The sequence below is a fragment of the Brachycentrus maculatus genome, unplaced genomic scaffold (assembly GCF_059751285.1).
Source record: "Brachycentrus maculatus isolate JH-2025_06_01 unplaced genomic scaffold, ASM5975128v1 h1tg000122l, whole genome shotgun sequence".
NCBI classification, from domain to species: Eukaryota; Metazoa; Arthropoda; class Insecta; order Trichoptera; family Brachycentridae; genus Brachycentrus; species Brachycentrus maculatus.
This window is the reverse complement of record NW_028280875.1, coordinates 812555-827764: the sequence shown is the minus strand read 5'-3', so window position 1 is coordinate 827764 and position 15210 is coordinate 812555. Positions and strand designations below refer to the sequence as shown.

The following is a 15210-nucleotide window of genomic DNA, read 5'->3' as shown; positions in this document are numbered from 1 at the left end:
TGGTATGATGTAAATACCATACGGAGTGAGTTATTTTATACAAATTTGAAGTGTTGTCAATTACAGGATTGGTAAATATTACAAGTAAAGTGATCATTTAACCTCTAAGGTAGTGAGTTTTGGTATGATGTAAATACCATACGGAGTGAGTTATTTTATAAAAACTATTATGTTTAACGACTTCAACACAATAATCAAAAATAAAACTTTCCATTTTTCAAAGAAAATAAAAATAAAACTTACCATTTTTCAAAGTTTTTATTGAAAAATCGTATGTTTATTTCAGGTGTCGTCAACTATTGGTTGCGGTGTCAAAATATTCGTACACTAGTCTAATCAGTAATAATCTTCACTCCACTAAAAGTAATTGAAAACTTACACTTACAAAATAATTAAAAATACATATAAATACATAGATGAAACACAAAACATGACTAATAATGTTTTTTAGTGTGGTAGGCTTTGAAACATGGATGTATACACAAAGTGACGTTGCACACTTCACACATGAATTTTGTATCTTTTCTTGCTTGTAAGCATCACTATCTTTCTTTTGTCTTTCCATTTTAGAGCCATCAGTCCATCAGAGTGATAAAAAGTGACTTCTCCTTTTTTCATTTTATTTGTACTGATCTTCGGCATATTTTTCCTGTTTGTTTTTGCCGTTCCGCAGGCATTCGTTTTATTTTCTAACAGAAAATAAAACAAAGCGGGACTGGTATACCAATTGTCTACATACCAGATTGGCTACAGTCGAAATTATATAACGTGGGGACAAAATCACTATCAAACCATTTACGCGCTTCTTGTCTTCTACGTTTAGATGTAGACAGCTCTGGGTCATCTTCTACCTCTGACGATGAAGATTCTTCAGAAGAGCTATCAGACTCAATAGGTAAATCGTCGATATTTTCGTATAACTCTTCATCTTCACTTTCAACTAAAGCATCGAAGATGTCCTTTTCAATAAAACTATGCGACATGATCGTAAATTGAGGGACAGATAATTTATAAAAGAAAAATTACAACACAAAAATTCCACAACACAAAGTTACGAACGGGCTTTCGCTATCAAATAGTACGTAAATAAAGGTATGCAAAGAATAAAAATATTGTCAATAAAACACAAAAACACCAAACAAAATACTTTTTTTTAAAAATAAAACCGTGTTCAAAAACTTTCAAAAAGTAATCACCAAATAATTTAAAAAAGAAAAACTATATAAAAATGCAATTTTCGCGGGAGAAATATACGTATACGCGATGACATGCGCGCACGTGTTCAAACTGGTTTCGAACACCACGAAAGATGATTGTGACGTCACACATATTTTGAAATCGCTTTTGTAAAGTCGATAATACCGCTAATTTCGTTTAGTTTTTAAAATATTATGGGGGAAAGCCGCTAGATGCCGTTGGTTAATCCATTTCTGACGTTTACTTATGAATAAAGCCTGTATGACCATAACCGTACCGGTACGGCCATACTTCGATTTGCAATGACATTTACCGCCGTACGGGTAAGGCCATACTACCTTAGAGGTTAAGTAAACCTATGACGGTCATAAGCCCCGTAAATGCCCAGACTTCCCATATTCTTCTTCATCTATGCTGAGATATTTAAAATGTAAGAAATGGATTTTTTTTTTTTTTAAAAAGAAATATTTGTATTTTTATTAATTTCACTAATATTTATATTTCATACTATTTCTGTGAGCCTTAGCGGCTCATTATTAGAAAAAGGTATCAAATTGCGGTAGAGGGGTTCGAACCGAGAAACTCTGACTAAAGAGTCCGCGACACTAACCACGGGACCACAATCCGACACAATTTTAACACATTGCAAAGAGATGAAAAAAGTTGCATCGTCCTATAAATTTCAAACAAAAAGAACTGTGAAAATTTCTTGTTCATACTATTTTATATTTGTGACCAAATTTTCAACTCAACCAATATAAATGAAAGATGGGTGGAAAATTTGGATGGCAAAGATGAATGAACACAAAAGTTGGACCATCAAACTTGACGATGACGGTTACAATTACGCTTGAGGGTATTTTGACCGACGGTCGGGTGAAGGCTGGGGGAATGGGAGGGGGGGAGGTATGCCGGAGCCGTGCCAAGAAAGGGGATTTCATTGCCAAAGGTTGGCATTTGAACGGCAGTCATTGGATAATGGGGCCAATAATTTTGAAGAGTTAATGGGATGGAGTGATAAATAATACAATGGTTAAATCGATAATCAAATGGTGCAATTCTCAAAACGTTTATTTAACTTTCCCCTCCTGGTGATATGTATTTGGGAATATCAATATAAAATAAAATAGATAAAATATAATAGATACGCTCAGAATTTTTGTATTCCTCCGTAATATAATCATGTATTACATGAAAGTATTATAATATTAAGTTATTCATTTGCAATATATTACTAGATTAAAACCAATATTCTTAGCTTTTCCACTTTATTTTTATTTGCCCAGCGACCGGGTTTCGTCGTTACCGACATCATCAGACTGGTGGGAGGCTATACAAATTGTTATGTTATATATAAAACAAGGCAGGAGTTGATAACCATGATTTGATATAATTTTATTGAGAAATTAATTTAATTTGAGTGAATTTAAGTATTGTATGATATTAAAAATATTTTTTTATTTTATTTTATTTTTTATTTTTTTTAATTTTTTATTTTTTTTTCCGAATTTTGAAACCTGGTCGCTGGTCAAATAAAAATAAAGTGAAAAAGCTAAAAATATTGGTTTTAATCTAATAATATATTAAAAATGCAATTCCATCACGAAGTGTCAGTGGATAATATAAATCTATTATTCATTTGCATTATAAAGTTATAAAATAATTTGTAAAAAAATTGGGATAAAATCACCAATACATAAACGTTTCTGCGTGGCGTGCTTTGTGAAGCTATGCCCCCGCATGTCGTAACGTGTTGACTGTGTTAGTATTGCGCAGATTGTCTAACGTGGCGGTCGTATGTCGCTACGCCAGCTCGGCTGTCCAAACTCAAAACACAGTAAGGGACATTTTTTTTGTAGTACGTTTTTTTTGCATTTTGGACTAAGTAGATTCTGCTTAGTCCAAAAATGCTAAAGAAAACATACTACAAAAAAATTTCCCTTACAGTGTTTTAAGTTTGGACAGCCGAGCTATAGTGATGTATTTTTCCCATTTTTTAGACACTTACTAGATCTAACATTGCAAAATTATTACATTTAAACTTCTATGGTCAATAAAAGCAGCATTTAGGAATATTTTAATTTTTCATATGGTGCACGCGGAAGTTTTTAGCACCGTAAGGGAAGGGTCAAATAAATATATAACAATCTCTAAAATAATCCTAAAAAAAAAACTAACTTACAATAACACTCTCCTTATCATTCATCGTTCACTTTGCGTAATACCACTTTTAAAAAGTTATTACACAAAGTGAATGATGAACGATAAGAAGAGTGTTATATTACCATATCACAAAGTTAACAATACTTTTGATATACAAAATAAACTAACTAACCATCACGCCGTTTCTCCGCGGGGGTAGGCAGAGAGAATAGAACGCCACACCACTCTGTTTTTGTAATCATTCTTCACATCTTCCACATTCATGCATCCCTTCATACACACACGCCGATTATTCCGACTTCTAATCCGACCACTTTCAAGTATTTGATGTAACTAATAACGCAAAGTTTTCCTAGGACATCCTCTGCTTCTATTATCACATTTGCCTCCGAAATTTGTTTCATCTGATGTTTGCTAAATTTTTATTCACATGGTTTTTTTTCAATCAATTTATTAATTTATCATTATTATTTGTCCGCCTCCGTAGTGTAATGGTCAGCACGCTCGGCTACCATTCTGGAGGTCCCGGGTTCGATTCCCAAGGGGGGTAAAATAAATATAAGTGATTTTTTCACTGTCATATTTATTCAATATTACCCTGGACTGGTAATATAATACATGTAGCGGAGGACTGATCACCTTTCCTTCATGTGTAAACAATCAAGATAACACTGCGTTTATATGACGCAGTGCCCTATGCACCATTGGGGTGCGGATAAGGATTTTATTATTATTATTATGACCTATCAAGTATTTGACATCATTCATCATCCCAAGTTTTCTTTGGTCATCTTCTGCTTTTATTACTAACCACATTCGCCTCATAAATTTGTATTACTATTCTTTCCGCAGTCATTTGATTCACATGTCCAAACCATCTCAAAACAGCTTTATTAATTTTATCTAAAATGATTATAAATAATCCTTTATATAAAAAGAAGGTAATCTGTCTCAGACACATTAGGAATTGTATAAGTATAGATAGATTCTTCAAAAGTGTAACTGTATACACAGTACGCACGGGTTCACCAACCCGTGCGTACTGTGTTACGACATCAATCAACTTCACATCCATTTATCTCAATATTGTTTCTTTAGGTGCTCGATATGTCTAAACCTTATTCAATATTACCCTGGACTGGTACCTGGAGCGGCGGGCTGATCACCTTTCCTTCGTGTGTTAATGCAGGCGGGTAGCTACTACTACTACCAAGTTGGCAACACTGAACTACTGCTACTACCAAGTTGGCAACCCGAGCGGATTCAACAAAAGCGGCCAACCGGAGCGCGGAGACCGAGATTCGCCTGTATCGCTCGATTGCTGAAGGACGTATATTTTAGCTTCATATTTAATGCAAAGTTCCATAATCAATTAGATAAATTATAATAGTTAATATCAATAGTAATTAAAGTGTAAGAATATATATCAATAAACCAACTGTAAGTAAGCATTTCTTTTAAATATCCTATTCTGGCTTCCCGCACAATAACACACGCACGAGGTGGCTAAATTAACAATCAAGATAACACTGCGTTTATATGATGCAGTGCCCTATGCACCATCCGGTGCGTATAAGAGTTTGGGTGAATGAAATCTTATAATGTCCGCCACCACAGTTTAGTGGCTAGCACATTTGACTATCAAGCTGGAGGTCCCGGGTTCGATTTCCAGGGCGTCAATGATGAGGGTTTGAAGAAGAAGAAGATAAGTCTGGCTCCGATATTGTTGTATGATTTTTTATAACAAATAAAATTACATAAATAGTGAAAGCGAATTTGATTTGTAAGTTATAAAATGAAAGTTATTTTGTAAGTTGTAAAATGGGAAACTCCTTGCTTTAAATATGTTTACCAATATTTGTGTGTTGTTTATTGAACAATAAGGTTATCATAATCTTATCAGAGAGAAAAAAATGCCGAAGATTAACACACAACACCTTGCGACACAAAAATAAAAATAATTGTGTCACAGATTGCAGCTTTGCTGATTCAACAACTCCATGATACAAAATGTACCAAAAATAAAATTTCTAAAAAATATTTATTATTTAAAAATATTTATTGACGTATTTGGAACAAGAATAGTATTTTGTTGTTATCAATTGTGGTGCTATACGGAGTAGGAAGGGTGCGTATTAACTCCAAAAACTCATTGTGTATGGGTCATAATCTGATGAGTCAAATTCAGTATCTCAGTTAACCGTTTCTGTGGTCAACCTCTTGGAAAAAAGTGGGTCAAAAAAGGCCACCCTTTTTTTTTACTACTATGTTTGGGATTTGGTGAGTGTTGGCATTGTACGTCGAATTGTCAGTAAAGTGAAAATTACGACACATGTCACTCAACGCGCGCGATGCGTTCTGTAGACTGGTGGGGGAATGACCCGAGCTGGATTCGGGCAAATCAGTGTCAGCAAAGTACCTACCCAAATCACACAAGGCGTTAAATTCATCAAAATGTCGGGTTGTGGTCCCGTGGTTAGTGTCGCGGACTCTTAAGTTAGAGTTTCGAACCCACTCTACCACAATTTGATACCTATTTCTAATAATGAGCCGCCTAAGCGGCTAAGAGCCTAAGCTCACAGAAATTGTAGTATGAAATTAAAATATTTGTGTAAATAATAAAAACACAAATATTTCTCTTTAAAAAAAAAATTAAACACATCTATGTCAATGGGTCTCAACAGTAGTATACATTTACACTGATGGGTCTCAACAGTTAAGAAGTATTACGAATGAAACATTTGCGTCAATGTGTCTCAACAGCAGTATTACGAATGACACATTTGCTTCAATGGGTCTCAACAGTAGTATTACGAATGACACATTTGCGTCAATGGGTCTCAACAGTAGTATTACAAATGATATACATTTACGCTGATGGGTTTCAACAGTTAAGTAGTATTACGAATGACACATTTGCGTCGATTGGTCTCAACAGCAGTATTATGAATGAAACATTTGCGTCAATGGGTCTCAACAGTAGTATTACGAATGACACATTAGCTTTAATGGATCTCAACAATAGTATGACAAATGACACACATTTTTGTCAATGGATCGCAACAAAAGTATTACAAATGACACACATTTGGGCCAATGGGTCTCGACAATAGTATTACGAATAATACATTTGCATAGATTGACCTTAACAAAGTATCACAGACAAGACATTTGTGTCGATGGGTTTCAAACAATAGTATTACGAATAACACACACCTGCGTTAATGACATATGATAATACTTGTACTAATGATATACATTTGAGTCAACAATTCATTATTAGAAATGACACAGTTTTGTTTCAATCGGTCTTGGTAATTTTTATGATATATTTGCATCAAAGTGTTTTGATGATTTTAACCTTTCCCGTACTGATCATCAAAAATTACACATGATCCAAAGTGGGGTACAAAAAGACCCCAGATCATATTTGTATGGAAATTGTAGTACGCAGCTCACAAATACCAACTCGCCACCGGCTGAGTCATAGAAGAGACGTCTTTTCAAACGCGCAGCCAAGCGCCGACCGAGCGAGAGGCCGGAAATTGAATCAAACGAAAGCAGAGTAGTGTTATTGTCTCGCTCTCTCCTTGCGATGATACCACAATTATTAGAGTGCAAGAAATAACATGTCGCTAGCAGATAAAAAATTAACACACTGATACATAAGTACGTAGATCTCAGGGTACCGACTGATTGTGCTTTTTATCAAAAAAAATGTTTCGAAATATTCAACGATTTGAAAATATAAAAAAAAAAATCTTAAATATTATTTTAAAGACAATATTTTGAGTGAGTCCAAAAACTTGTTCACAAATCTGGATAATCTCCAATTAGGAGTTATTTTTAACATATTTGCATATATACATTTTTTACATCACATACAAAAGAGTCTGCTTAATAAAAGCTTTCCTCATTAACCATAGATGACCATCGTGAACTCGTGCATACTGTGTTACAAGTTTCATCTATATACCTAGGGGTTCCGAAAATCAAGGGTAGAATAGGTGAATGTTACACATGTGTAAAGTGATCACTTAACCAAGCCTAAGACGGTCATAAGCCCTGTAAAATGGCCAGACTTCCATATTTTTCTTCATTTGCTCTTATAATACTAAAGCTATGCAATTAAAATTTATATATGGGGGATATTCATATATGGAGATGTCTAGGTTAATAATGTACATTGTAGGTTAGTTGATAAAGTACAGACCTAAGCAACTTCTGTTGAGTTCGGGTTTGTAGACCCTTGGAACCGTGACCCGCCAGTAGTCCCGAAAGTGTGAGGCGCTCAGCACCCCCTCCGTGAACATCTGCTGCCACAGGGTCACGGCCGCTTCCGTGCTGATTGGCAACACTCCCCGACTGAAACAAAAACCAAAGCAATAATTATATGTTATTTATTGTTTCGAAAGGCATCTAGGCTAAAAAATTTCATGGATGCTGCAAAGAGAAAATATGTATTTGTTGTTCAATTATATCAACAATAATTGTTGGAATATTTCTGGCTCAATCCTTATTTTTCTAACTCTCGTACACACTCAATTGAATATAGGACACAGCATTGAATTCAAACAGATCCAAAGCAAAAACCTCTAGTACAGATATTTTTTGTTTAAAGTAACAATTTTTTGTCCGCCTCCGTAGTGTAATGGTCAGCACGCTCGGCTACCGTTCTGGAGGTCCCGGGTTCGATTCCCAAGGGGGGTAAAATAAATATAAGTGATTTTTTCACTGTCATATTTATTCAATATTACCCTGGACTGGTACCTGAAGCGGAGGGCTGATCAGCTTTCCTTCATGTGTAAACGATCAAGATAACACTGCTTTTATATGACGCAGTGCCCTATGCACCATTGGGGTGCAGATAAGGGTTTTATTATTAACAATTAGTCCAAAGATAGACAGGCGATAGAATAGAAGCTCGACTGCGAAACTGTCGTTGTGGGTTTGATTCCTGCCAATTGCGAAATAAATTCAAGAAAGATTTATTTTCAATTGGTCTGGGTGTTTGCGATGTATTTTTCACATTTACCTTCCTTATCCTTACTATCTTACCTGCAGAAAAGCCTTTAAAAACTTTGCTTTGCGGTTTGTTCCTTAAAAAAATATATATTGAGAGATGAAAAAAATTACAATTACAGCTAAAAATATCTAGTCCCGTGGTTACTGTCGCGGACTCTTAAGTCAGAGTTTCGAACCCACTCTACCACAATTTGATATACCTATTTCTGAAGGTGGAAACTGACGAGAGCATTTCGTCGAAACATAACGTCGTAACATCGCTCGCGGCGAGCATCACCGAGCATCCGAAACTATGGATGGAGCTTTCGGCTCGGTGTACTGACTGCCTGAATGCTCGCATCGTAACTTGTTACGTTACGACAAAATGCTCCGGTCAGTCTCCACCTTAAGGGTTTTGAGACATATAGATTTTTATATTTTCAGTTATGACCCAGAGGAAAAATAGGTGAGATAAAAATTCTATCAAGAGAATATAGTGCAAATTCGCATGTAGCTTCCGCAAGTGCTTCCCCGTGCTTGTAAAAGTATAGGTATGCTAACTTACACGCGTGACATATAAAACGCAAGCAGTACCTCTCCTACCTTACTAAGTTAGTACCTAGCTTACCTTACTACCTACCTACCTCTACTGTCTACCTTAATTGTCTGTCCACGCAACTGGCAACCCTGAATGTCCTGCTAATTACAGCTTTTTTCCTTTTCACTAATGCAGTACCTATCATCTTCTATTTCCTTTCCAATATGACGGCAACATACTTCCATCACTTATGTCATCCACTTTTCCTATAATTCCATCAATTATATTACACTTTTAGATACAAAAATTTATCAAGTCGTCACAATCAAGTAAATAAAGTAAATAACGCCTCGTTGCCGTGCAGTGCCCTATGCACCACTTAGCTGCGGATGCCAGAAAAAGAAACTGGCTGCTCCCCACTACCCTAGCAGACTATATTCCAAATAAGCGAGTCAATCGCTCAAGTGTGCGTGAAACTAGCGTATTAACACAGCCTGAATAGCTATCAAGCGGCCGGGTCAGGAGTCGTAATAATCGTCGGGTATGTATGAGGAGATGCATGAATGTAGAAGAGGCAAAGAATGTTTGCAAAGACAGAGTGATGTGGCGTTCGATTCTCTCTGCCTACCCCTGCGGGGAAGCGGCGTGATGGTTAGTTAGTTAGTTAGTTAGAATAGCTATCAATCAAATAACGCTAACCTATTGTCAATTGTCACCGCCCAACACCAAATCTGGCCAATCAAAACTGTCCAAAGCACCAACACACTTGCGGAATGTGCATATTATGCACAGTATCATTCACGCTATGCCAAAATAAACAATAAATTTGAATTTCTAGTCAACTTTAATTAATATTTTTAAATAAATTAGGGGTAAAAGTATAAACAGTGAAACATCTATCTATCATTCCTCGAATAATCGTTTTCCCGGATGTGTCGTTTATTTTTTCTACCCCAAATTCATAACATAAAAAAATAGATCGCATCGATCGTTTCTCTATCACCATTTTACCACATTTATTGTTTGAATTACGCTGCATATTTGATATATTTTGTCTGTTTTTTTTACATTCTTCTTGATTTTCTCAAATTTGTAACATTCGACAATGTCCATTTGTCCATTTCTAATGTCCATGTCCATTTCTAACGTCCATGTCCATTTCTAAAGCTAGAATCATCTATCCAAAATAAAACAAGGTTTTTGTTGAATTGAATTCTACATTTATTTATGTATATCTTAACACGTGATCAAACACTGACTAAGGTCAGTGTTTGATAATGTCCTAAGTAGACAAAACGCGTTACGTATTAAGATATACATAAATAAATGTAGAATTCAATCCAACAAAAACCTTGTTTTATTTTGGATATATTACCCAACAATATATCCAAAATAAAACAAGATATAAAACTCTTAAAAGATGCGGAAACTGACCAGGGTAAGCTCGAAAGTCTCCGAGCGCAATATAAATGGAAGCACCTGGCTGTCAAAAGATCCGCAAGGCGGGATAAACGCCGTTCCCTGGACACACAAATAGCAGCAGCCGAACAAGCAGCCCGTAGAGGTGATACTTCTAAGCTTTTTAAGATTACGCACCAAATCTGTGGTAAGCGGCCCCCGACCGCAGGCCCAGTTCGTGGCCCGAGCGGCCAAATCGAGTCTGAGCCCGAATGCGTGAAAAGCATATGGAGAGATCACTTCTGCCGCGTGCTAAATCGTCCACCCCCCTTAGACCCCCTCCATGTGCCCTCAGTCTCTGCCCAACTGAACATTCCGCGAGCACACGATATTTCGCAAAGCACTCCAACGCATACTGAAATTATATCAGCTATTAAAAAGCTGAAAAACGGAAAGGCGCCTGGTGTCGACGAAATACATCCGGAATACGTCAAGAGTGGCATGGACGCTCTCCTCGACCCCCTGTATCACCTACTTTCAAAGGTATGGGAAGAGGAAAGGTGCCCGAAGGATTGGGTAAACGGGGAAGTTATAGCCCTCCACAAAAAGGGTGATCCGCTGTTGTGTGATAACTACCGTGGCATTACTCTTTTAAGCGTTCCTGGAAAAATTCTGGCACAAATAATTTTGGCAAGAATCCAAAAACCAATAATGCGAGTCCTCAGAGAGAACCAAGCGGGCTTTCTACCAGGTAGGGCGTGCGCTGACCATATACATAACTTACGATGCCTGTTACAGCAAAGTAACGAATGGAACTGCGCCCTTGCCTGCTGTTTTGTAGACTACGAAAAAGCTTTCGACAGCCCGCATAGGTCTTCTCTTTGGAATATCATAGAAGCATATGGAGTTCCTGTCAAAATTGTGGCCATTATCAGGGCGCTTCACACTAACAGCGAATGCTGCGTTAGAATAGATGATGTGTGCAGTGAACCATTTGAGGTCTCTACTGGGGTGAAGCAAGGCTGTGTACTAGCCCCATTTCTCTTCATCATCATGTTTGACTTCATCCTACGAATGTCAATTCCACCGGATCGAGGAATTGCAGTGAGTCCTGCTCAGAAATTATGCGATTTAGAATATGCGGACGATGCAGTTCTAATAGATACATCGATCGGAGCCCTGCAAGATATAATTGACTCCCTCCAAATAAACTCCGCTCGGTTAGGCCTAAGAGTGAACGCCAAAAAGACCAATGTCATGTGCAACTCAGCCTGTCCGGACCGAGATCAACATCTTACTTGTGAGGGACGAGCGCTCGTTCGAGTCGACACCTTCAGATACCTTGGAACACTCATGGTGGAGGATGGTAGTGTCCAGAAGGAACTGAATGTACGGCTCGGAATGGCAGGAGCTATATTCAATAAAATGCGCAATGTCTGGGACTCACTGCTTTATTCGACAAAAACCAAGTGTCGTCTCTTTAACGCCTGCATCCTAACAGTGTTGCTGTACGGATGTGAGTCGTGGCACCTCACCAAAGCTCAAAGCAAGAAACTAGCAAGTTTTGAAAATAGATGCCTGAGGCGAATACTGGGTATAAAGTGGTATGACTTCGTCAGGAATGACGATGTGAGGAGAAGAACTCAACAGCCCCTCATACTGGAAGTCCTGAAGAGAAGAAGGTGGACATGGTTGGGACATGTCCTTAGAATGCCACCTGAGGGCATCAACCCCTCATGTCTCTTCTTCCAACCCCGAGGATTCCGGCGCCCCGGAAGGCCGCTGACGACCATTCACCGACTATACTCAGCGGAACTTCGAGACGCCGGACTGACCTGGGAGGAAGCCAAGGAGATGGCGCGTGACAGAGTGACTTGGAGACGACTCGTGTTGGCCATATGCTCCACCTAGGGAGCGAACATGGAAAAAGAAGACCCAACAATTCAATATGAAATTCTACTGTCTGCAGTTACAATAAATAGAATCATCTGTCTCTTTTTCGAATGTTGACGATTTAGATTCAATTTTTGGAATAAAGAGTTTAATTTTTTTTGCATTGTGGCCCTTTTGCATTTGACCAGCGATGTGTACGCGGTGTGTGTTTAATTTTTTTTCTAAATACTCACCCTGCCATAATCATGATTTGGTCTGAGTCGTCATCCATTCTATCCATGTTGTCTTCGAGGGGTAGGTCTGGAGATTCGGACATGACGATGCTGGGAATTTAGCCCCAGACACTCTATTTCAAACACCCACCCAAGCCTGTAAAAAAAAAATATGTATAAGTTACGTACTTCTTACTTTGTGGTATATAATATTGTCACTTTACGAATTGTTTGCGTAAAACGCTAAGGAGCGTCTTTTACATATTGTTGCTAGAGAGCGGGAGACGCTTATGACCGTTCTATTTGCTTACTTTTGGTAGAGTGCAAGACGCCAAAAAGACAATGTACAGATGGAAAATAGGTTTGCGGTCACTTGTGATTAGTATCCGCCTCCACCTCCGTAGTGTAATGGTCAGCACGCTCGGCTACCGTTCTGGAGGTCCCGGGTTCGATTCTCAGGGGGGGTCAAATAAATATAAGTTTTTTTTTACTGTAATATTTATTCAATATCACCCTGGTCTGGTACCTGAAGCGGAGGGCTGATCACCTTTCCTTCGTGTGTAAACGATCAAGATAACTCTGCGTTTATATGACGCAGTGCCCTATGCACCATTGGGGTGCGGATAAGGGTTTTATTATTATTATTTGTCAACAACCTATTCTTATAATATGGGAATTACGCATAGCGTAGTATAGAATCAAACCTAAAAAATATTAATTCAATATAATATAATTCTAGTAATTTTTACAATGTTTAATTTTGTATAGCAATTTTTTTTACAAAATAGAAAAAGAGATAAATTTACAAGAAATTTAGATTCAACAAGTGGTAGATAGAAAAATTAATAATGGGGTCCCATATAAAACTTTTTAACCGGTTTTTTGCCTTAAGGCGGGATATTCAATGATCCGCAACATAGTTTTCTTTATATATATATATATATATATATATATATATATATATATATATATATATATATATATATATAAAACCCTTATCCGCACCCAAATGGTGCATAGGGCACTGTGTCATATAAACGCAGTGTTATCTTGATCGTTTATACATGAAGGAAAGGTGATCAGCCCTCCGCTTCAGGTACCAGTCCATGGTAATTTTGAATAAATATTACAGTGAAAAAATTACTAATATTTATTTTACCCCCCTTGGGAATCGAACCCGGGACCTCCGGAACGGTAGCCGAGCGTGCTGACCAAACGCGTGTTCTTTAAACACAGGTAACATTACTGAATATTTTGTTTAAAATACCATTAATGCATTGAAAAAATAAGCTTTTCTTCGAAATAAATATGTGGTTTTGAAAAGAAAAGAGTTATTGATAGGAAAGGAGTTAAAAAAAAAAGTAAAATATTTTTTCAATATATACTCTATAAGTCTAATATGAGGTACAAAGAAGTCAGTCATCATGGTTCTGTACCACGCTCTATTGACCGTAACATTCCAGCTTTGTCTTTACAAAAATATGGGCCAATGATTCCACCTGCCCGTAAAGCACACCAAACAGTGACTTTTAATGGATTTGTCTCTGATTTAAGGGTGTCTCCATAAAGGCTTCTGGGTTTTCTCCACTCCTAATTCGGCAATTCTGCTTATTGACATAGCCATTTAACAAAAAATGTGCCTCATCGGTGGACAAAATTTTGCATTGAAAGAGGATAAAGCTGAATATTGTTTTCGGCCCATTCACCGAACCTACTACGCGCATAATGGTCATTCAGTCTATTCATGGTGAAATGGCATAACGTAGTGACTACAAATCAACTGTCATATTGACAGTCTGTAGACACAATGTTGGAAGTTTAAAAAGCAAACCTTTAAAAAAAGAACCCTATAGTTTAAGGTACTTTATGTCAACCACAGGCATATTCTAAGCATTGTTAATATAGGAAAGTTTTGTAGATAATATGATGAGTAATAAAAATATATTTATTTTCGTATGATTATGGGTTGACAAAAAGCAGATAGTAATAATGAAATACAATAAAACTTACAGAAAAATTATGAATAATATGCTGAATAAAAAAATACAGTACAAAAGATACAAAAAAATAATTAAAAATAATTGACAATTCAAGGCCACTGAATGAATAGTTTATAGCTGTTTTTAATTTTAATACTGTCATACTCTGATAGCACAGCTGTTTATGGAAGGTGTGTTTATATAAGTTTGTGCGCTAAATTAATGAGATTTGTGTAAAGATAAAAGGAACGGAAGAAAAAAACAAAACTCACGCTACCTAACCTAGGCATTCGATTACAAGGCAATCTTGTCACCATATGCGTACGAAACAACAACAAAGACATTTGCCAAACAAAGATAACTGAACTTGGGTGAACCTGAGAGAGAATCATCAGAAATTCCACTGAAATTCCAGTGTCCGAACTCGGAAAGGCGACAATCCAAAAATAAAACTGCGTACATGTTTCAGGCGTAAAATGAACATTTTATCGCCGAATTCGATACATCGCGGAACTCATTACCAGCGTCATCCACATCCACGTCCTCATGACGAAAAAAACAAAACTTTAAAACCACATTTCTGTCACAGCTTCAATTTTGGAAACACACCAAGGGTTAAAAATAACACTAATAATCACTCGTAAAAATAATTAAACACGTCTAGTCGTCATTGTACGCGATAGGTCAACACTCGAATCAGCATAATTGATTGAAAAAAAAAACCACGGGAATGGGAAAGCGATCATGTCCATTACGGCGATGAAAGCGAAAAAGAACAAATCATGCACGGATTCACACTGTTGCATATTAATAATAAAACTCGCAA

The 15210-nt window shown here is 37.1% G+C and overlaps 1 protein-coding gene across 4 annotated transcripts in view; it reads right to left on the bottom strand.

Moving 5' to 3' along the window:
• Ubr1 (Ubr1 ubiquitin ligase) overlaps positions 1 to 15210 on the bottom strand; it is a 63771-nt gene that overhangs the window by 48079 nt on the left and 482 nt on the right. The window contains exons 1-3 of one of the 4 annotated variants that reach the window (XM_088259998.1): positions 14906 to 14925; positions 12427 to 12562; positions 7574 to 7725 (exon numbers count right to left, since the gene is read on the bottom strand). In XM_088259998.1, coding sequence (XP_088116124.1) covers positions 7574 to 7725; positions 12427 to 12509 — 235 coding nt within the window. In that variant the 5' untranslated portion in view covers positions 12510 to 12562; positions 14906 to 14925. Of the gene's footprint in view, positions 1 to 7573; positions 7726 to 12426; positions 12563 to 14761; positions 14783 to 14844; positions 14866 to 14905; positions 14926 to 15210 lie in introns of those variants that run through there. The other 3 variants (XM_088259996.1, XM_088259997.1, XM_088259999.1) reach the window with 3 other exon arrangements.